Source organism: Cucurbita pepo, chromosome 15 (genome assembly GCF_057944985.1).
Source record: "Cucurbita pepo subsp. pepo isolate OVF chromosome 15, ASM5794498v1, whole genome shotgun sequence".
Lineage (NCBI taxonomy): Eukaryota > Viridiplantae > Streptophyta > Magnoliopsida > Cucurbitales > Cucurbitaceae > Cucurbita > Cucurbita pepo.
This window is the reverse complement of record NC_141812.1, coordinates 12,163,822-12,183,895: the sequence shown is the minus strand read 5'-3', so window position 1 is coordinate 12,183,895 and position 20,074 is coordinate 12,163,822. Positions and strand designations below refer to the sequence as shown.

The 20,074-nt window shown below is 38.7% G+C and overlaps 5 protein-coding genes across 10 annotated transcripts; 3 read left to right on the top strand and 2 right to left on the bottom strand.

Annotated features, from left to right (window-relative positions):
* Positions 1-204: 204 nt before the first annotated feature.
* Positions 205-4,276, bottom strand: LOC111776302 (glyceraldehyde-3-phosphate dehydrogenase GAPCP2, chloroplastic). The gene is made up of 13 exons (XM_023655723.2): positions 4,034-4,276; positions 3,580-3,730; positions 3,421-3,459; positions 2,456-2,556; positions 2,001-2,113; positions 1,800-1,899; positions 1,541-1,687; positions 1,393-1,453; positions 1,210-1,307; positions 957-1,099; positions 752-835; positions 583-672; positions 205-480 (listed from the first exon to the last, which is right to left on the bottom strand). The coding sequence occupies exons 1-13, from the start codon at positions 4,118-4,120 to the stop codon at positions 426-428; spliced, it is 1,269 nt and encodes a 422-aa protein (XP_023511491.1). The 5' UTR covers positions 4,121-4,276; the 3' UTR covers positions 205-425.
* Positions 4,277-5,133: 857 nt separating this feature from the next.
* On the top strand, positions 5,134-10,918 carry LOC111811152 (transglycosylase). 5 transcript variants are annotated; one of them, XM_087117845.1, is made up of 13 exons: positions 5,134-5,294; positions 6,214-6,402; positions 6,759-6,809; positions 7,058-7,188; positions 7,308-7,424; positions 7,579-7,698; positions 7,898-7,959; positions 8,620-8,732; positions 9,147-9,200; positions 9,914-10,023; positions 10,134-10,247; positions 10,338-10,463; positions 10,589-10,918. In XM_087117845.1, the coding sequence occupies exons 2-13, from the start codon at positions 6,226-6,228 to the stop codon at positions 10,629-10,631; spliced, it is 1,218 nt and encodes a 405-aa protein (XP_086973971.1). In that variant the 5' UTR covers positions 5,134-5,294; positions 6,214-6,225; the 3' UTR covers positions 10,632-10,918. The 5 variants fall into 5 exon arrangements, with proteins under 5 accessions (XP_086973971.1, XP_086973968.1, XP_086973970.1 ...); XM_087117842.1 differs by having other exon boundaries at positions 8,620-8,789; XM_087117844.1 differs by having other exon boundaries at positions 8,611-8,732.
* An 867-nt stretch (positions 10,919-11,785) lies between these two features.
* LOC111811554 (phosphoglycerate kinase 3, cytosolic) lies at positions 11,786-14,491 on the bottom strand. Its single transcript, XM_023698458.2, has 7 exons — positions 14,263-14,491; positions 13,961-14,164; positions 13,394-13,471; positions 13,035-13,295; positions 12,596-12,913; positions 12,343-12,501; positions 11,786-12,245 (listed from the first exon to the last, which is right to left on the bottom strand). Exons 2-7 carry the CDS (start codon positions 14,153-14,155, stop codon positions 12,051-12,053), a joined length of 1,206 nt encoding a protein of 401 aa, XP_023554226.2. The 5' UTR covers positions 14,156-14,164; positions 14,263-14,491; the 3' UTR covers positions 11,786-12,050.
* Positions 14,492-15,593: 1,102 nt separating this feature from the next.
* LOC111776502 (ATP-dependent zinc metalloprotease) lies at positions 15,594-18,677 on the top strand. Of its 2 annotated transcripts, none has more exons than XM_023655963.2 (8): positions 15,594-16,203; positions 16,576-16,635; positions 16,729-16,977; positions 17,118-17,194; positions 17,476-17,552; positions 17,840-17,972; positions 18,069-18,281; positions 18,392-18,677. In XM_023655963.2, exons 1-7 carry the CDS (start codon positions 15,753-15,755, stop codon positions 18,222-18,224), a joined length of 1,203 nt encoding a protein of 400 aa, XP_023511731.2. In that variant the 5' UTR covers positions 15,594-15,752; the 3' UTR covers positions 18,225-18,281; positions 18,392-18,677. The 2 variants fall into 2 exon arrangements, with proteins under 2 accessions (XP_023511731.2, XP_086973972.1); XM_087117846.1 differs by having other exon boundaries at positions 18,373-18,677.
* A 296-nt stretch (positions 18,678-18,973) lies between these two features.
* Positions 18,974-19,935, top strand: LOC111776503 (Disease resistance-responsive (dirigent-like protein) family protein). The gene has a single exon (XM_023655964.2). It carries the CDS (start codon positions 19,219-19,221, stop codon positions 19,762-19,764), a length of 546 nt encoding a protein of 181 aa, XP_023511732.2. The 5' UTR covers positions 18,974-19,218; the 3' UTR covers positions 19,765-19,935.
* Positions 19,936-20,074: the final 139 nt, after the last annotated feature.

Here is a 20,074-nt window from a genome sequence, read left to right as displayed (position 1 = left end):
GCACAGGCTGCAATCTTTTTTAAATTTGAGGTTGGGAATCATAGGATTTGCATGTACGGTAACCTTTATGTTTGAGAATGTTCAACTTTTGAAGGAGAAAAGGTCAGGAAGCGAGATAGAGAATATGATTAGGGAGTGATAAAACTCAATTGGAGGGAAAAATCTTATTCGGAAAGGAAAATAAATGGCTTAAAGAGAGTAAAATGAAGATAGTAAGGTTATTCTAACCCCGTTATTTGATAAGGTGATGCGCTTTAACAGCGTCAATCCGAAAATTGTTTTTCATCATTATTTTCAAGGTTAAATGGAATGTTTACATTGTTCAAGACGATGAAGAACAGAGGGGGATCAAAAGACTCGACGATTTGTGATCTTCCACAAAATTCTTGTAAAGTGGCAGAAGTCTAAACCTCTCGTAATAGTCTTCACTTCTTGGCTGCCACCAACGCCATGTGCTCTATGAGGTCCAACACTCGGTTGCTGTTTGGGTGAGTGTATTATAATTGTCATATTTACCAAAACAAAAAGGGAGAAAAGCATATTTCAAGCACTCGTTTCTAATAACTTCACTATAGAACGTACCTGTATCCCCACTCGTTGTCATACCAGGAGACAAGTTTCATGAAGGAGTCGCTGAGACCTATTCCGGCCTTTGCATCAAATATACTTGACCTACAGTAAAGTTAAAATTCAATTATATTCGTGATCTATACCCTCTTTGCGAAGAATTTAGCAGTGCAGACTATAATACCTTGAGTCACCAACAAAATCATTTGAGACAACGTCCTCATCTGTGTAACCGAGGATACCCTGAAGTGGGCCTTCTGAGGCATACCTTTAGTTGGTAATCAGGTCGACCAACAGATTAGTGATAAACAACAATTACTAATGCGTGAATCAATTCATGATTAAACTCAAAAATAATGTGTGTAAGAAGGAACTAATAGTTCATTTACTTGATTGCAGCCTTGACATCTTCATAAGAAGCGCTCTTCTCTAGTTTACAAGTCAAGTCCACAACAGATACATTAGGTGTTGGAACACGAAATGCCATCCCCGTAAGTTTTCCGTTGAGCTCAGGAAGAACTTTTCCCACAGCCTGCAGTTCAAGAATCTTATTAAAAATGTTGAAATTAATAAAAGATTACTATTAGCTATTGAATTTCCTCTACCACGTAGCAATCAAAGCCTCTTATTTCAACCACTAACCTTTGCAGCACCGGTAGAACTCGGGATGATATTTTGTGCAGCTCCACGACCCCCACGCCAATCCTTCATTGAGGGGCCATCAACAGTTTTTTGAGTAGCTGAGAAAGAGAAGGAAATTATCATCCTTTGTAATTTTTTTCTTTGCCTTTTATTTTTTGTGGAGAACAGGAGGGGGAGAGAGACCTGTAGTTGCATGCACGGTGGTCATCAAACCTTCTGCGATACCAAAAACCTCATGAACCACCTGCATGTCATATCCGTAGAACTCAATTTCTTTAAATGTTAATTAATTCTATTTCATAAAATGCCTAAGCATTTGGGATTCACACACCTTCGCAAGAGGAGCGAGACAATTCGTGGTGCAACTCGCATTTGAAACAATATCCATGCTAGGCTTATATGTCTTCTCGTTAACTCCAACAACGAACATAGGTGCATCAGCTGATGGGGCTGATATGACTACTTTCCTCGCTCCACCCTACAAAGAGGTGTCAAGAAATTGGGGACCTTCAGTCTCAATATTAGATGGTATAATGATGGGGCATATATAGATGGAGCGAGGACTAGGTTCAATTAGCATGTCTATAGACCTTCAAGTGCGCCGATGCCTTGTTTGTCGTTGTGAAAACCCCAGAGGATTCAACAACAAACTCAACCCCAAACTCGCCCCAAGGAATTTCTGCTGGATCCCTATAGAAATAACCACAGATATATGCCTGGTAGTTAGAAACCATGCAAAACTTATCCAGATGTTATTTATGTCTTAAATGTTGTGGATTTCTCAGGAGTACCTTTGACTTAAAACTTTTATTTGTTTCCCATTGATTTCCAAAGTTGAATCATCCACAATGTTAATCGTGCCCTTAAAATTACCATGTGTAGAATCAAACTTGAACATGTATGCCTGCATAAAATGAAGAGTATACTACAATCATTTCTTCTCATCCAAATGCTTGAGGAACTAAGCAATTCAAGAAAGTTGAAACTGAAAGAAATATTACTCAACTACCCTCTCACGGCTATAATCATGGTCTATATTTTCAAGTGACAGGATTAAAAACTTGAGCAGAGAAAGTTCTTAGCATTAATAGCTCCTTAGACGATCTTAGGCATTGTAGATAATCCAGGTTAATCAATCTTGAGGGAGGAATAAAAGCTTATCCACAGCTAAATGAACACCAATGGATGACAAAAAATGACTAATTTTAAAAAGTTGTAATTTGAAAGGAGGTCGGATTGCCACTACCATGTACTTTGCATCAACAAAAGGGTCATTAACTGCAACTACATCAATATCATCCCTCGAGGTTGCAATCCGCAATACCAACCTTCCAATACGTCCAAAACCTGCATTAGTTAGACTGGTTCACGTTTTTATTTGGGTGGACGTTTCTTTACAAAATAAATAGCAATGTCAAGGCCACATGACCAAGGTCTACATGATATGAGAGGCCATGTTAAATGTTTGATTTTCAAGAAATAATGACAACAAAACTAACCAAGATTAATCTTCTAGTTTCTCAAACACTAATGTAGAATAATGAATGAAGTAATCCAATCTAAATTAAATATCCAGGTTGTCACTGGTAAGAAAAGTCACATCATTCGGGCAAGTAAGCTAAAATAAATAATTTGATTTCTTCAATAACGAAGAACAAAAATGAAAAGAATGATGAATAAAGTACCTCATAAGTTACAACTTTCTATCAGTAAGCACTTCCTGGAGGAGTATAATTCAATAATCTAAACAGAGATTTGCGTACTAACAAAGATCAGTTTCTGTTTAGGGAAACAAGTGTAGGGTAGCATGAACATGACCTGTGACCAATGATTTCCAACACGCATTAAGCATGTGAAATAACGGACATGAAAATCCATCTTTCAAATATGGCAGCTCCAAAGTGGAAACGAAAATAAGCAGGCTGTACTTCCAAATTTAAGTCTCTTAATCAATTGAAAGAGACCAAAAACTAAAGCAACGCCATTATGATAAAGTTTCACATGCAGATTTTCTTTTATTAAATCACTTTCTGAACTTATTTTTCCTATTCTGTACTTCCTTCCTTCCTAAGTAACTGTTGCAGAAACGCTCACAGCTGAGAAATCTACTACAAAGAGAAAAGGAAACGATATGGGATTGATAACAAGAAAGCCAATGAACAAGAAGTAATAATTATAGGAAGAGTAGTAAAAAAATCGACCAAGTCATACCATTGATTCCGATCCTTGTCTTTCCACCGCTCCTTGGTTCTTGAGAAGCAACAAATTAAAATTATTAGCATCAAGAATTTCTTTTCTATTTTATTATTGATGATATTTTTAAGGGGAAAACAAGACAGAGAAATGAAATATGAAATTTTAACACTGAACTCTGAACCGTCGGAGGCATTTCAGTGGCTGTAGCTCTAATAGGCTGAATATTCTGGGTTCTACGAAGCTGCAAGGAAAGTGAACCGCTTGGACCATGGGCACCGAAAATGCTCGATTGAAACTTCGAAGAATTCAAATTAACGTACGAGGTCTGCATAAACAAAATAAAGTCGACGGTAAGTAAGAAAACAACTGTGTCATCAGCTGATCGATACAAGGTGTGGACTGAGGAGTATGGAATGCGCTAAGCAAGTTGTAAGAAGCATATGCCGAAAACTTCTTCATGATCGAAGGCCATTTCCAACCGATTATAAACTTATAAAGAAACAAGTAAAGAACAATTTGTATTGCTGTGCTGCAACATTTGACTAAATTCCATTTTAGAACACGATGTATTAGAGAAATGATGATGATGATGATAAAGGATCAATATAAATATCGAGAAGAGGAGGACCGTAAACTGATCGGCAGAAGAGGAGGAAAGAGATGCTTGAACAATAGAAGCGGCGGGTGCAGATCTGAAGAGCGGAAGTGCGGCCATGGAAGCAGTACTTTTTGAAGATTACGGAAGGGGAGACGGGAGAAGGTGAAGAATGGCCAGAAAAGGCTTCGTCAGTCGTACCCAAACGCAGAATAAAAAAATAAAAAAAATTCCTGTGAGACAGTGCCTTTTCGGAGTCGGAGAAAGCTAAGCAGGAAGAAGACGGGGAGCCCCTATTTATATCTGTGAAAAATGGCTCTTTTAAAATAAATAAAAAATATATAGTATTTTTAGGTCTTGCTCATGATGTAAAATTATTTTTATATCCTCATTTAATAAAATAGTAATTTTTGTTTTAATCATAAAGAAAAAAAAAACTTTAAAAATTAATTTAATTAATGATTTTCATCAATCACGAATTCTAACTATAAATTTACTTGGAGAATCTAATATAAATGGGACAGATAGCACATAAATAATACTAGAACTTGGAAGCGTGGGACCCAGAATCTGAACCACCCTGATTTGTCGGCTTGTGATGACGTGGCAGGATCTGACGTAAAGCATGGAGGAGTCCACGTGGGCCGTGATTGGGCCTTGCTTTCACGATTTGGACTTCTCTTTGGGCCCCATCAAATAACCCTTTTAGCTTAAAGGAAAGTTCGAACGAACCCGCTTTCAGATTGCACGTGCCGCACGTGCTACGATGGCGTCCGTTGGGATTTTATTTTATTTTTTTGAAAAGACCAATTGAAAATTTAATTAATAAGTGAAAACAAAGCATATGCAAATGACCACGTCACTCTTTTGTTTCTCCCAAAGAGAGCAAATAAGTGATATTAATGGAAAATTTCTAAAGTTAGGCATATAATAATATTAATTTATTTTATAATTTATAAATATTTATTAAAGATAGAAACTGAATGGGATATTAAGAGATGGAGTATGGACGAATATTTTAATTTTGGCGTGAAAGTTATCAAACAATACAAGCAAAAATCGCCGGGAAGTCATTGAGTCAAGTACGCCACGTGTCGCGCCCTTTGAGAAGACTCCTTGCCACGCGCCTCTATAGAAACCAATGCTACATCATTCTTTTCCAATTCCGGCAACAATGGTCCACCTTCAATCTCATCTCCTTCAAATTCCATGCTTCCGGCTCCATAATCCTCCTCCCTAAACTTCCATTTCCACGCCTTCGGCGGCCTCCCCGATCGTTTTATTTGCTATTCTGGTAATCCTTCTATCTCTGCTGCATCCTTCGAACTTGGTTTTGATTGAAATCTGTTACGATGCATGATTATGGATGCATACACGTTTGATCTAACCGATTTGTTCTTATGGACTGCACATTCTCCGATAATGGTGGTGATTTGTTTAGGTATACAAACCTCCTAAAGGCGGATGCCTGAGGGGATGAATATTCGTTTATTTTGTGGGATTTTAGATGATAGGGAGTTCTCTCGTTGGATATCTTAGAAGTTCCGTAGCTCCTCCTGCTTCACCATTTACTACGAGTCAGAAGGGTTGTGATTATTGGGAAAACTCGGACAAAAGAAGAAAGTATAGACTCCTTTGCTTTGTGGCAAGCTCTCTCACCCCATGTGTTTTTCGCTGTCTATTGAAACATAATCTTACGGCCCAGTTCACCCTTCTGGCATTCATGTTTGAATGAGCTAATTCAACAATGTTCATTTATCTTATTTCCAGCTTGAACTTATCTCTTGTGGCGGGAAAAAAAAAAAAAATAGGCGTCAGGTGGGTGTAAGATGTTGTTGTTTAATATCAACATGTAAAATCGTCGATTTTAAAGGTATAGAACGTACATCTCAATAACAAAACGCGGCCTTATAATTCATGGTTAGCTTTATCTTACAGCGTAACTAAACATCTCATGATTGATTCTTCACTGCTATTGGGCTTATTCTGCAAAGTTGAACTCTGGGGCCAAAAGTATGGTTTCACTTGAGGAGGTTCCCCATGTATGGTTGTATCTGTTTCACACTTTTCAGCATGGCGTTTAAATGAACTATGACGCACAGTTTGATAGGATCTCAACTTTTTCTTTTGTTTTCTATAATTTGTGCCGCTTATAGCCAACACGCTGCTTTGGTACTGACACACTCTGTGCTTTTGGTAATGTGGTTCTATAGACGAGGCCAAGAATGGCTATTGGATTTAAATACTGGGATGATTGTGTTGACCCCGAAGATATGGAAGCAATGTGGAATTACCCTGAAGTATGCGCTGAATGGTTAGATGCTGGGGAATCCAAAACGCAGAAGGTCCACCTCTCAAGGGATCCAGACGGACAGCCTTATTTGACTCAGACAGAGATGAAGGTCATACGCTTTCTCTTGTGTTAATGGACATGAATTTAAAGCAGCCCTTATGCCTTTAACTTGGATATTTCTATTAGAACGTGAAGGGGACATAAGCCTTCATTGTATGTAGACTGTTCAAGAACCCCTACAAGATTTTAAAAATAATTCAATCTTGTTTTAATTTCAACTTATCCTCTGAAGAAATTTGAATATTTGCTTTCTGATTATTCAATTTCTTTTTTCATTTCTGTCATAGAAAATGAAAGTATTTATTTTCTTTAAATTTGATGGAACGGTTCTTAGGCAAGGAATGTTGCGTAACCTTTAAAATTATTATCTACTTAAAATTATTGTAATATTGTGTTGTTCTCCAGGCAGTGGCAGATATCATTGTGCGGAGGCACTTTGAGTCCAATATAGATTCTGTAAGTTCTGTTTTTCCAGCCTCTTGCTTTGCGTTATCATTGTGTTCTTCATACTTAGAACTTGTAGTTGCAAGAAATAGTTGCTTTACTTAATTTGCAGATTTGTAGTAATACATCATAACTTGTGCAGGAAATGATCTGCGCCATAGCGGAATCATTGTGTTCTTCATACTTAGAACTTGTAGTTGCAAGAAATAGTTGCTTTACTTAATTTGCAGATTTGTAGTAATACATCATAACTTGTGCAGGAAATGATCTGCGCCATAGCGGAACTCGAGAGTGATAGACAGCCTCTTGCTATGCGTTATCAAAAAAAAACCAAAGAGACAACATTAGGGATCATGCAATTAACACTTAAAACTGCTGGGTGGTTGGTCAGGTATGAAGATGATGGCTCACTATTTTATATATGCTACATATTTGAATATATACATTGCACAGTTCATTGAATATAATCCAATTAGGACATAGTACACTAGTAACATTTTTGGTTTGCAGTGAATTGGGTTATCAGTCTTATGGATTAGAAGGGAACCCAGATGTCCTGAACAAGCCCTTTGTCAGTGTATATTTTGGGGCTGCTTACCTTAAATGGTTATCAAGCTTTGAGAATAAGTAAGTCACTGAACTTGCATCTCATTCATTAATTGATTGTATGTTGTCTTCTGCAGCTTCTAGTTCAGTGCATATATTTTTCCGCTATGAAGTTAATATCATTAGCCCTCTAAATATATGGTTCTGTGTATTAACAAAGCAAATTCCTTTCCAGAGAAAGAAGCGAGGAGTTTGTAGTTAGGGCCTATAAAGGTGGTACAAAGAAGGCGACTCATAAATCAACTCTACCATACTGGAAACGATATCTATCAGTAAAAGAAAGTCTTCCATCCAGGTGCTCATTTCCCATAGATGAATAAATTTTGAACTGCAGTAAGATCTATTTTTTCGTATTACAGTGGAAGCCCGTGTAAATAATCGTATGTACAATTAAAACGGTTAACTGCTTATGTGTCATAAGAAGTAGAAAGAATATATTCTTGGTACAATGCTACGACTTTTAAACTGATCATCATTACATGGGTTATGTCTAGGAAACATATCAATGAAGCCTCCACCTCTGCTACGTCCCATCCAACTGCTTCAGGGAATACAGGTAGCATTTCCTTACACGAGTCTTATGTGCCATTCATTTACTTGTGGATTTTTTCTCGATATTAACAAAGATTGCTGGAGTAAAGAACTGGCTCTTTTATCCTATCCTTCAAATACTAGCAGAAAGGGAAAAGGTCGAACAATGTAAAAAAGAAGACGATGAAGAAGTGGAAAATGGCTCCTTTTGGACTAAAAAGAAAGTACATAGAGTCCTCTTTTTTAAAACCTAATGCAAGTAATGATTACTCCATACCCTTAAATGAAGTAATTTTTACCGTTCATCACAACCAAAGATAAAGGACAACAAAAAAAAACTAGTATCATAAATGAACAAAACATCGTGTTCATGAATCATATCACAGTAGAATCCTCCCGAGAGAAAACAATCAAATGATTAACTAAGAGAAACTAAGAAAGCAAACAACAAGAAGTTGGACTTGATAGAGACACCCTTTCATACATAATAGTGTGATTCGATTTTTGGTACCTTGTCCCTATTTGTCGTTCCTGTCATTCAACCCACCAAGAGATTTGGCTTTATTGCATATACAACTTAATTTCTTTTCACTAGAGTATAGCTATACATACATGCCTGCAGACATATATGTATTTGCATTTCATGGAAATGACAATCCCTTTTCTCCTCTCCAAGAGGGTGCAGCTATTGTTTATACATTTTGGGATTCTCGAGCGACTCCCGAGGACATGGAAGAGATGTGGAATAATCCTCATGTTCTAAAAGAGTGGAATAAGTCTGGGGAGAAAAAGGGCAATGTACGTTTTTCTCATGATTTAAAGAAAAGACTCTATGTTTCCCGAGTAGAATTGAAGGTAAAAATTAATAAGATTTTCATGCATCATAAGAATTCTCATTTTCTATTCTGGTTTACTATATATTTTTACATTCAGCCTATATTTGTAGGAGAGTTGCTTTTATTTTCTATTCAGATGTGCAGTGATCTAAAACCATTTGCAACAAATAACTCGTAGTCACATTCCTCATATCAATGCTCTTAATTCTGATCTTTAGAATTCTCTCCAGAAAGAGGAGAGACCTCGAAAGTTCTTTCACAAGCTTGCTACCATTTTATAGCTTCATACACCCAACTGCTTAACTTGTGGGAAACAAACCAACGGTGTTTTAAATTTGAAAAGGAAATCCGCATTCTAAATCCCATTGTTTTGCAGGCGGTTGCTGAGATTATTATTTCGAAACATTTCAGTACAAAAGGAGTTAAACCAGTAAGTCTACAACAGCCGTACTTTCTTTTGGAATATATCTTTCTTTATTCTTCTCTGTTTATTTGATATTTTTTCCATTTCTATAGTGTTCGTTCATGAAATGAGAATGGAAGCCGGAAAACTCAATTGTATATATAATAGTAATAATATATCCAGAAAGTAAACGAAAAATTGGATATCTCAAAATAAACTACAGCTTTAAAAAATGTCCCTATTTCAGCATGAACCTATTGAGGAAAAACCAAAGCCCTTTTCCAACAAACCCTCACTCAAAAGCTCTATAATTTAAATTGATAATAGAAGGAGCATGATCAGTGAGTAAGTTAGGAAGGGAACACCATGAAGGGCAATGAAGCTTGGCCAACTTTAAGATTTCCCCCAAACAAAAACTCGATTATAATTGTTAATACATGCTGTACCGTTGATTGTGAAAACCCATAACGGCTCTTGATTTCCAGACACATTCAACGTCTATCACTTAAATTTTGCATGTACACCTGAAGGGCAAATTGTGTAATCAATTATTCATTTAAAGTTTTGACACTAGTTTGAACTGATATAATCATGGATTAAGAACTCTAGAAAATATTGAACTTTCACCGCATGATTTGTTGAAACAATTTTCTCCTGAACTGTATAACTCATTATTCTAAACTTCTGTTCAATTAAACATCCTTCACAAAATTATTTATTGTACATTCATTGGTGCACAGACGGTTCTTTGTGCTCTGGCAGAGGTAGTCAGCATGCGCTTTATTAATGGGGTTGGATCGCGTCCTGGAATAATGGGGATTGACTATTCAACTGCATTTTGGCTTTATATGTATGTCAATCTTGAACCAATTTAATAAAGAGTATCAGCATTTTGGCTTTATTGTATTACTGTGGACTAGTTACTACATTATTTATGTTAATCATCTGTTGGTGGGTTAGGGAATTGAGCTACAGAGCATATAGACTTGAATCTGTTGATGACTTAACCAAGCCATTTGTGTCCATGTATTTTGGTGCTGCCTACTTCGATTGGTTATCTGAATATGAAGGGAGGTAGGTTTCTTGTAGGATGAAAATCTTCACTCGAAGTATGAAAAAAAATTATCTACCGACTACCGCGTCTAACGTGGTAGTTTTGATCAGGGAACGAACTCTGCAGTTTGTTGTTCAGGCTTACATAGCCGGGCCACAAAATGTGGATCTTCAAGAAACAGGTCCTCTGTGGCTCAAATTTGAGGAAGCATTGAGTAACTACGATCACAATAAGAGGTTAGATCCTTCTGAACAACTCCTCCTATTTCATGCTTCAGTTTTCTTCTACTTTCTTGAGTAATACAGTAATGGTTATTTTACCTCAGTGGCGCTCACGGGAGCTGTTCCATCATGTAAACCAGGCATTTATCTCACCATTTGTTTTCATCCACAACTCGTCCATGAACCCTCGCGACAAGAGAAGGATGGAGGCAAGATATTCATTCCATGCACACGACAAAACTGAACACCAGTTAGCCTTTGAAGTTATTTGTTTTGTAGAGTACAGCAACATTACCAAAAAAAATCAGTTCCATAGATTCTTATTTTTTCCTTCCCCTTTGCTGCTTTCTCCTTTTTCCGAATTTTTTCTTCTCTATTCAAACTTGAACTTGTGTTGTCGTCGTCTTCTTCTTCTTCTTCTTTTGTTATTAGTTTCTTTATGAGCATACTTTGAGGCTTCTCTTTAATCATTCCCAGTCTATCTATGGTGATAGCTCACTAACATTTATTTTTGCAGTTCAGAGATTCTTTTAATGTTCAAATTGAGGGCGAACCATAGCGGTGAAGTTGTTTATGATAGAGATACTAACTTATTCGTGACCACTAATACTAGACAAGATTTCCAGATATATGCCAAAAATTCATTTAAGCTATGAATGAATGCCACCAAGCTCCAATGAAAGTTCGGTTGCTTTATTTATTTTCGTTATTAACTTGAACTGTGAATATAAAAGAACACAAATGTGAAAGAATCAAGGCAAGGCAATACAAAGGATTCAGAGCCAACCTCTCAAGGAATCTTCAAAATAGGAAACAATGCGGAGCCATTCATTACTCTACCAAAAGGGGAAGAATCGCATCTTCTGTATAAGGGAATACATGAATGCATGCTTTAATTTCATGCTTATTTCGGTGGCAGTATCCTTGGTTTCCTTGTTTTAGAGGTTGAGAAGGGAGGATTTTCCTTCCCTTCTACATCAATTATCACTAATTAGCCCGAACCACTCTTAGCTTTGAATGTATTTTGGGATGATTTACATTTTGGGAAAACGGTCTTCTTCCTTTGGCACCATCCTTATTTTAACAAACTTACCTTTTACGACAGAACACGGGAAACGGCGAGTCGAATGAATCTGTCACTGTACTCATTCAGCGTGGCCCTTCCTTTTTTGGGTCAAGAGAAAGAACCAAAGGAGAGCTACCCGAAAAAGGGACTTAAATTTATTGATCGAGTGCCGATCAAAAGCTAAGGAGTCGAATGAATATGAACATGAGGGAAGTGGCAACCATGAACATGAAATTTAAGCATCCACATATTGAACCAACCACAACATTCGTGAACAAAAAGGCGATAGAATACTGAATATATCAGGCAGTAGATTTCAACATTTCAAATCGATGAGAAAAAAATGATCCAATCCCATACTGTGGATCTTATACGCTCAGAGTTGAATTTGAGGCTTATTCTAATAATCTATCCTATAACTACCTCTTCTCAAAGAAAAGAGACACGCTCGAGAAACCCTCAAAGGGTTGAAAAACAACCACCTTTACTACATAACAACACAGTGAAAACGGCGAGAGAATTGAGTTCCCTCAAGCTTAAGCATCGTCCAGAGCAAGGACACCAGGAAGCGTCTTTCCTTCAAGGAGCTCTAAGCTGGCACCACCACCAGTGGAGATGTGGCTCATCTTATCCGCAAGCCCAACCTTCTCAACGGCAGCAACAGAGTCGCCTCCTCCAATTATGGTGGTAACTCCCTTCCCACTCAGCTCTGCCAATTTCCTCGCAATAGCCTGCAAAAGAAAGAGCATAAACCAAGTACACCATTTAGAAAGACTTCATTAACTTTGCCATTGTTAGGAGTAGGTATGGTCACCCCCTATTGCATACCTCGGTTCCAGCTGCAAACTTGTCAAACTCAAACACTCCCATAGGTCCGTTCCAAATAATGGTTTGGGTAGAGTCCAAAGCTTCACTGAAACTCTTAATAGAATCAGGTCCAATATCCAACCCCATCCACCCATCTGGGATACTTGATGCTGCCACAACCTGAAAAAGTACAGAGAAACAACTTACCCAACTATTTTCATGAATGTTGAAGCTGAATCTAGCCAAATTCGATTGAAAAAAGATAACTACGAACCTTGCTGTCAGCATCAGCAGCAAACTTATCGGCTACCACTACGTCAGTTGGAAGCAAAAGAGAAACTCCTTTGGCTTTGGCCTTCTCAAGGAGCGAGGTTGCAAGGTCAAGCTTGTCTTCTTCAACAAGGGATTTGCCCACTGCGAGACCTTGTGCCTTGTAGAAGGTAAAGATCATTCCTCCACCCAGGAAAAGAAGGTTAACCTTCTCCAACAAGGATTCAATTACACCGATCTTGGATGACACCTTTGAACCACCAACAATGGCAGCAAATGGTCTCTTGGGATTAGACACAGCTCCGACCAGGTAGTCAAGTTCCTGAACCAAAAGCCCAATCAGTTACGCAACCAGGCATCTTCCCAAAATAACACCAAAATGTGATAGTGTGTTAATCAACATTCTCACACAATAAAGAAAGGTGATAGAGCATGCAACAAACCTTCTGCATAAGGAAACCAGCAACAGAAGGTTTCAAGTACTTAGCCACACCCTCTGTGGAAGCGTGGGCCCTGTGAGCAGTTCCAAAGGCATCATTAACATAGAGATCCGCGAGGGAAGCCAACTTCTTGGCAAACTCAGGGTCGTTCTTCTCTTCCTCCTTGTAAAACCTCACGTTTTCAAGCAGCAATACACCTCCCTCAGGCAATCCAGTGACCAACTTCTCAACTTCCTCGCCAATACAATCATTAGCCATTACCACCTAATTACGGAAGGTGAAACAAAATTTCAGTAATCCGTAACTTTATCATCAAATACAAACAGAAATCCGAATATTCACACAAAATGTAGATGTCACACCGAAACTCCAAGGAGCTCAGAAAGCCTGGGAACAAGAGGTTTCAAACTGTATTTTGGTGTTACACCCTTTGGACGTCCCTGAAAAATCACAATAATCGATAACAATAATGAGCAAAGGGAATAAACAAAGTAAAACAATACGGAAAATTAGAAAATAAGTCTTAAATTGATGCAGAGCATATGATCAATCACAATAGAATAGTACATAACGTCACTATAAAGGATTAAGTGCAGGAACCAACATTTCTCCTTACACAACAGGTCGATGAGACTTCCAGTACTCGAGACTACGGATATTAAATCCACAAAACTGAATCGTGCATACCAGGAATGACAATAAAAGAGTGTACATTTATCTAAATTCACTAATCAAGATGTAAGAAAACGGGAAAGAATATCGATCTTTCCTGAAAACCAAGGATCGAAACTTGGAATTCACAAGCTATGACATGCAACGATTGAAGGAATCCAGAAATTAAAACTCAGGAAAGACATGCCAGATAGATAGATCTGGCGAGAAGGAGAAAGAGGGAAAGGAGATGAGGCGAAAGAGGAGATAAATGGTACCAAATGGCTGGAGAGGATGACCCTAGCACCATTGCCAAGCAAATACTTAATGGTAGGCACAGCGGCACGGATTCTGGTGTCATCGGTGATGTTGAAGTTGTCATCCAAAGGAACATTGAGATCGACCCTCACAAACACCCTCTTTCCCTTCAAATCAGCCTCCTTGAGAGTACCGACGCTCCTTTTGGTTGCCATGAGAATCGCCTGAGAGAAATCACATAGAAAACAACGAATGAAAAAAGAACCCAGGTAAGAAAAAGGCAGGGGGAGGGAGAAATACGCATGGGATGGGCGAAACTTACGAGGAATAGGATGAGAAATTAGAAAAGTGGTGTAGAGTGAGGCAAAGCGAAGTACGGAGGAAATGGGGAGGGCAGGAGGAAGGTTTTATAGAAGGAAAATGGAAAATGAAGCGGACACGTGGTGAGGAGCGAAGATCAGCGGCGGGGTATACGGGTTGGGATTTAGACCTATTTGTGGGAGTTCCATGGGGTGAAGCGAATACCGTGGGAGTGGAAGTGGTGGTCTCGTCTCTCTGTGGTCTTCCTAAAATCCCAGGGGTATTGAAACGCTTGTTTTTCTTTTTCATTTTCCTTTATTTCAGTTTATCTTCCCAGTAAAGCCTGAATTTTATGGTTACCAGCTAAATAAAATTATTACCATTATAATTCTATCAAATATTTAAACTTCAATTGATTCACATGAATAACAAAATACCATTCAAGTTCATGCCCCATCCAATCGCCCGTGATGCCTTACCTCAGCTCCCCACCGACCAAGAAAAGGTGCGCTTGGAATAATCCAGAAAAGATTCCGTGTGCACAAAAGGCAATTGAAGTGCATGGTTGAACAGAAACGGCAGAGCAACCGAAGCAAGTCAAATGCAAAGTTGTGGCCTTCGTTCATGCTCTTTTTCCTCTATGAACAAAATGTGGGCACACCTCCGAGTTATTTACACATATGGTGCCAAAAGTCTTACCCTATATCCCAACCTTTGACTCAAGGGAAGGGGCACTATGACGACGTCACCTAACAGTGTATTCAAATGTATTCAAAATCTATTTTGAAGGAAGATGTCTAAGAGATCTGTCTTGCAATACTCTATGTATGATATATTAGTGTTCCGTAGAGTGACGGACCTATCTGGCACTTGTGGACATCAAACTAGTGAGGAGTCCTATGCCAACGTGAATCGTTCATTTGATATTTTCCTTATGCATACTTGATTCCAAAGTTGCTTGTTGAATCTCACGACTTAGTGTAACTTTTGAAGTTATGGCAAAGGGCTCACTAACTCCTAAGACTATCTTTGAAACGTTGACTATATTATCGTTTCTACTCTTACTTGCACCTTGGCTTCGCAATCTTGTCCACTTTTCTTGGTGTGTTGGACAATGCATCGTCATTCTCAACCATATTATGACACTTCTTTCGGTCCTTGACATGACTTGGTGAATGATAATCAGCGTGCCACCATGTCTATAACGTATTCTTTTTTTTTAGTATGGTTGTGACACATTGCTCTGACGAAACTCGAAAATTAAATCCACCACCAAATTAATTCCCATCGTCTTGGGTAGTTGAGTAATATGATGAACATTTCAGGTTGGCTGCTCAAAATGCCCGAATTTCAATTTCATAACTTTGCTTTCGGTATTTTCTTTTTCTTTATCCAATTGAGCCCTCCACGCAGAAGGCTTCCATTTGGGGTTGATTTGAGGGTGGATCCTCGTAAATTGCCAATTCCAAGAGTCCCCTTGTATTGCGCAAGGCTGCACTTCTGCACGGTCTCATGTCTATCCATAGTCCTCCCAAGCTCCTAATTTCACCTTCTCTTCTCCAATTCCAATCTTTCCATTGCCCATTTCCCTTCCATTTCCAGCAAAAAAATGGAATCAATAAACATTTCCATTTACAACGCCATCAGCGTCTCCTCCTTCTGCCTAGAGCTGTTCGCAAATGGCAAGAATATGAAGAGGCAGTGAAGCGCAAGGACCTCGCTGAAGCTCTTAGGTTTCTCGAATCCTTTGGCAGAGAGAGCGCAATCGAACCCCCTAATGATTCGGCACTTGCTGATTCCGCCCCTTCCGCTCTCGGGAATCCGCGCTTGTCTGGCTGGGAGAGGGACTGGGAGGTACTAGACACTTGTTTGAATGCGGATGATATGAAGCTTGTTGCCAATGCTTATGGGTTTCTCAGGGATAGAGGATTTTTGCCCAATTTTGGAAAATGCAGGAATATTGGTACACCCTTTTCACAGTCTCCGCTATGTCAATTTATTTCATTAGTGTTCAAGTTTTTTCGCCATGTTTTCTGCTGGTATCAAATTGGGAATTTTTAGTTTACCTATGGAAATGAGTTCCTATCTGTTATTTCGTGAAGATAGTTCTGGGTGAAAGGTATGCAAGCCGCGTGAAACAACTTAATGATCAGTGTATGTCGAGTTGCCTTGAGGCTCTATACTTTTGTAAAGTTATGGCGTAGTATAATTTATCAACGTTTAAACATTATCAACAACGAGGGCTGCCAAAATTTATCATTGTTCAACTTTATCCACCAGTTTTATGCTACTCATTGGAGCTTAATTCATACTTATGATATGACAATACCTGCAGTTTTGGAGGGTCCAAGAGATGTCACGCCCTCTGTATTGGAGTCTACAACTGGATTAGAAGGTGATTTGACAAATCTCTGCTTTCAGATGGATTTATTTTTCATATTCAACGTATCACTTAATTTTCTTTTTCTGGCCTCCTCTGCTATTCCAGTGTCCAAATTGTCTCCAAAGAAGTGGGGTCTTTCAGGCAGCTCTCGTTATGCTTTGATTGCTTGTCTTGGTGGAACATCATTCCTGCTCTCCCAGGACATAGATATCAGGCCAAACCTTTTCGCACTGTTGGGGCTAGCGTTTTTAGATTCTATCCTCCTTGGTGGTACTTGTCTAGCGCAAATCTCAAGCTGTTGGCCACCATATAGGCGTCGAATCCTTGTACATGAAGCTGGACATCTACTGACTGGTATGTTCTACTAATTTTGACTCATGCAGAACTCTGTGGTTATGTTTAATTCAAATGCTATTTACTTGGAATAGTAGTTCATGCAATTATGCAAGCACAACTCCTGAATGTTGATAAAAGTTCCTTGTACCCTATTGCAGCTTACCTCATGGGCTGCCCAATTCGTGGAGTGATTTTAGATCCGATTGTTGCTATGCAAATGGGGATACAAGGACAGGTAAACAATCCCTTCATATGCATTTCAAACTATGGTCTTGAAATGATGGTAATTGAAAATGTTTTGAATATGAAGTATCCATCCATGCATCAAGCAGGTGGCTTTGTAACTAAATGAAAATAAAATTAATTCAATATGATAAACTCAACAATACTTCATATCACGGTGTCAATTTGATAAAAAGGATAAGCAATAGGTTAGAGATTACTGTTAGACTTGGATGGCTTAATGTGAAATCTTTGATTCTGTATTGATGAGTCTTTTTATTCTGAATTCAATAGGCAGGTACTCAGTTTTGGGATGAAAAAATGGCAAGCAACCTCGCTGAAGGACGTTTGGATGGTACTTCCTTTGACAGGTGATCATGTTAAATAGTTGTCCCTTTTGAAAAGGGTCACAACCATTTTTCCATTTTCCCCCTACTATAGTATTGTAAATCCGAGAAAGAGCGTAAATAGCAATATTTTGCCTTCAGCTTCCTGACCTTTTAAGGCACCAAAGGCTTGGGATCTACAAAATAATGAAAGATATGAGACAGTTCTTAGCAATGTTTTCTGATTTTAGTGATCATATGAGTGGACTCAATTTCATGCCTGAAACTCTGTATATCTAACTTGGCGATGCCTTGGGCATGACTGTGGTCAGGTACTGCATGGTTCTTTTTGCGGGCATTGCAGCTGAAGCTCTTGTTTACGGGGAAGCAGAGGGTGGGGAGAATGATGAAAATTTGTTTAGAAGTATCTGCGTTCTTTTGCAACCCCCATTGTCTGTTGCGCAGGTTCTCAATCTAATGCGCTTGAGTTGACATATTCTTCCAATGTCCACAGATATATTGACCTGTTTTCTGACTTCTGCTGCTATTTTCACTTTGCAGATGTCAAATCAAGCAAGATGGGCTGTTCTACAATCTTACAATCTGCTAAAGTGGCACAAACATGCACACCAAGTAGCAGTCAAAGCTTTGGAAAGTGGAAGCAGTCTCAGTGTTGTAATTAGAAGAATTGAGAATGCATTATCGACAAATAGATGAAGAGCGGAAATAACATCGCTGCATACCTGTTCGTTTTTCTTCTTTACCTCCTTGCAGGTAACATCTTTATTCATGTCTATTCTTTTCCTGAGTTCACTTTATTTTAGTTTTCTTTTCATCCTTTTCTTTGCTTTTAATTCAATTAAAGTTGCTTTGAACTTTACCAGGATATGCAGGAGACAGCAATCATATAAATTTGTAAATGGTGTGATATATCCATTTGAGGGCCAGTCTTTTCCTTCATTCACTTCGGCTGCTTGTTATTTGGCTATTTCTTTCAAAGATGTGTGTGTTCGGTGCCCATGTTTTGAATCTTAGGAACAAGGTGACGTTGGAAGGGTGGATGTACAGCATTAAAGAGTTGAAGCCTGACACTTGGCTCAGATTAGCCTTAACACACTTCATAAGTTGATAATTTTGAATATAATGCAGAATTTCTACTATTTGCGAGCCTATGATTTGCCTTGGCTGTGTGTTACAGAAATGATATTTCATTTGCACCTTAGCTGTGCAGGTCAGTGTGCCTTGAGAACGGACACTTCCTTGCTCGTGAACGAAAGGGTATCTACTCGAATTATTTTTTTGAATGACCATCAAGCAGCATATTATGAAGTTTCATCTTGATCTAAACTTTTGTCCAAATCCTTCAATAAATGCATATCCATGGATTCTCTGTGCAGGAGGAACACATCTAAGTTATAACCTCATGTTGCAGCATAAGCAGGATTGAGTAGAAGTCATTGGATTTAATAGTGGATTTGTTATGTAGGGAACACCAAATCCTGTTAGACGATTGACCTTTACAAAAAGACATTTTCTTAAAATACCGACCCTCCATGTATAACATGGCGGACGATGGATTAGGTGCCAAAGCTAAAAAAAGTTGAATTAGTTGACCTAAACTTTAAACAGGGTGATTGAGCTATATGTATCAAGTGACTACTTCATAATCAATACATTATGTCTCTTTTTTAAGTTGGTTTTTCAATGCATTATGAAGAACAGAATTATATTCTGCGCTGCAATCTGCCTGGCCATCCTAGCTGTTATTCTCTTGGCCTTGCTCTCGCCGGTATCCCACAGAAAACAGGCCAAGCACGACAGGAAACCTCCATGGGCGGACCTGTCCCTTTACATTCAACAGCCACATTCTAAAGCAAATTCCAGATCTAACAATATGCAGCTTGTACCAAGTCCAGATTCTGGGATTTTTGTCTTCCGACGAATGCTTACAAAGGGACTCGAGAACACTTCCCAGATCGTCGGAAACGCTCAAGGTTTCATCATTCCTAATGAACAGTTTGCTCGTTCGTCGTTCAATATCATCTATCTGAGTTTCGACACACCGGAATATTCGGGCAGCTTGAGCGTCCATGCCAAACATATAGGGCATGAGAACAGAGAAGAAATGACAGTGGTTGGGGGGACAGGGTCTTTTGCTTTTGCACAAGGGATAGCTATTTTTCTTCAGACAGAGAGGCAAGCATCTGTTACGGATACATCTTATCATTTAAAGCTTCAACTTCAATTCCCCAAATGATAATGATAATGCAAAGTAGTCCCACATGCATCTTTCTTTGATGATATTTGCAATTTTGTGTTCCCCTGAGGAAGCATCCTCCTCATTCCAGTTGTAAGAACTGACCGAGTAAGAAATTCATTGATGTTCAAATAAAGACTAATACAACTTGAGAGATGGTTTTGTTCTTTTTATCTTTTTGTTGCAAACTGCTTTTAGTTACTTAGACCATGAAGTTACTGATTTCCCAATGGCATCACAATCTTGGCTTCTTACTGACGGGGCTGTGCTCCGAGATCCCAACTTCGTCCTCTCGTGTAGATTTCGTGAG

Coding starts and splice junctions, on each gene's coding strand:
- LOC111776502 (XM_023655963.2), top strand. CDS start 15,753: ATGTCTATCCATAGTCCTCCCAAGCTCCTAATTTCACCTTCTCTTCTC. Junction 16,636..16,728: donor GTCTACAACTGGATTAGAAG/GTGATTTGACAA, acceptor CTGCTATTCCAG/TGTCCAAATTGTCTCCAAAG. Junction 17,195..17,475: donor AAATGGGGATACAAGGACAG/GTAAACAATCCC, acceptor TGAATTCAATAG/GCAGGTACTCAGTTTTGGGA.
- LOC111776503 (XM_023655964.2), top strand. CDS start 19,219: ATGAAGAACAGAATTATATTCTGCGCTGCAATCTGCCTGGCCATCCTA.
- LOC111811554 (XM_023698458.2), bottom strand. CDS start 14,155: ATGGCAACCAAAAGGAGCGTCGGTACTCTCAAGGAGGCTGATTTGAAG. Junction 13,296..13,393: donor CTGAGCTCCTTGGAGTTTCG/GTGTGACATCTA, acceptor TTCCGTAATTAG/GTGGTAATGGCTAATGATTG. Junction 12,502..12,595: donor CTGCTGATGCTGACAGCAAG/GTTCGTAGTTAT, acceptor GTACTTTTTCAG/GTTGTGGCAGCATCAAGTAT.
- LOC111776302 (XM_023655723.2), bottom strand. CDS start 4,120: ATGGCCGCACTTCCGCTCTTCAGATCTGCACCCGCCGCTTCTATTGTT. Junction 3,731..4,033: donor CTTCTGCCGATCAGTTTACG/GTCCTCCTCTTC, acceptor TTGTTTATGCAG/ACCTCGTACGTTAATTTGAA. Junction 1,100..1,209: donor GTTCTACCGGTGCTGCAAAG/GTTAGTGGTTGA, acceptor CTTGAACTGCAG/GCTGTGGGAAAAGTTCTTCC.
- LOC111811152 (XM_087117841.1), top strand. CDS start 6,226: ATGGCTATTGGATTTAAATACTGGGATGATTGTGTTGACCCCGAAGAT. Junction 10,248..10,337: donor TTATCTGAATATGAAGGGAG/GTAGGTTTCTTG, acceptor AGTTTTGATCAG/GGAACGAACTCTGCAGTTTG. Junction 10,464..10,588: donor AACTACGATCACAATAAGAG/GTTAGATCCTTC, acceptor CATGTAAACCAG/GCATTTATCTCACCATTTGT.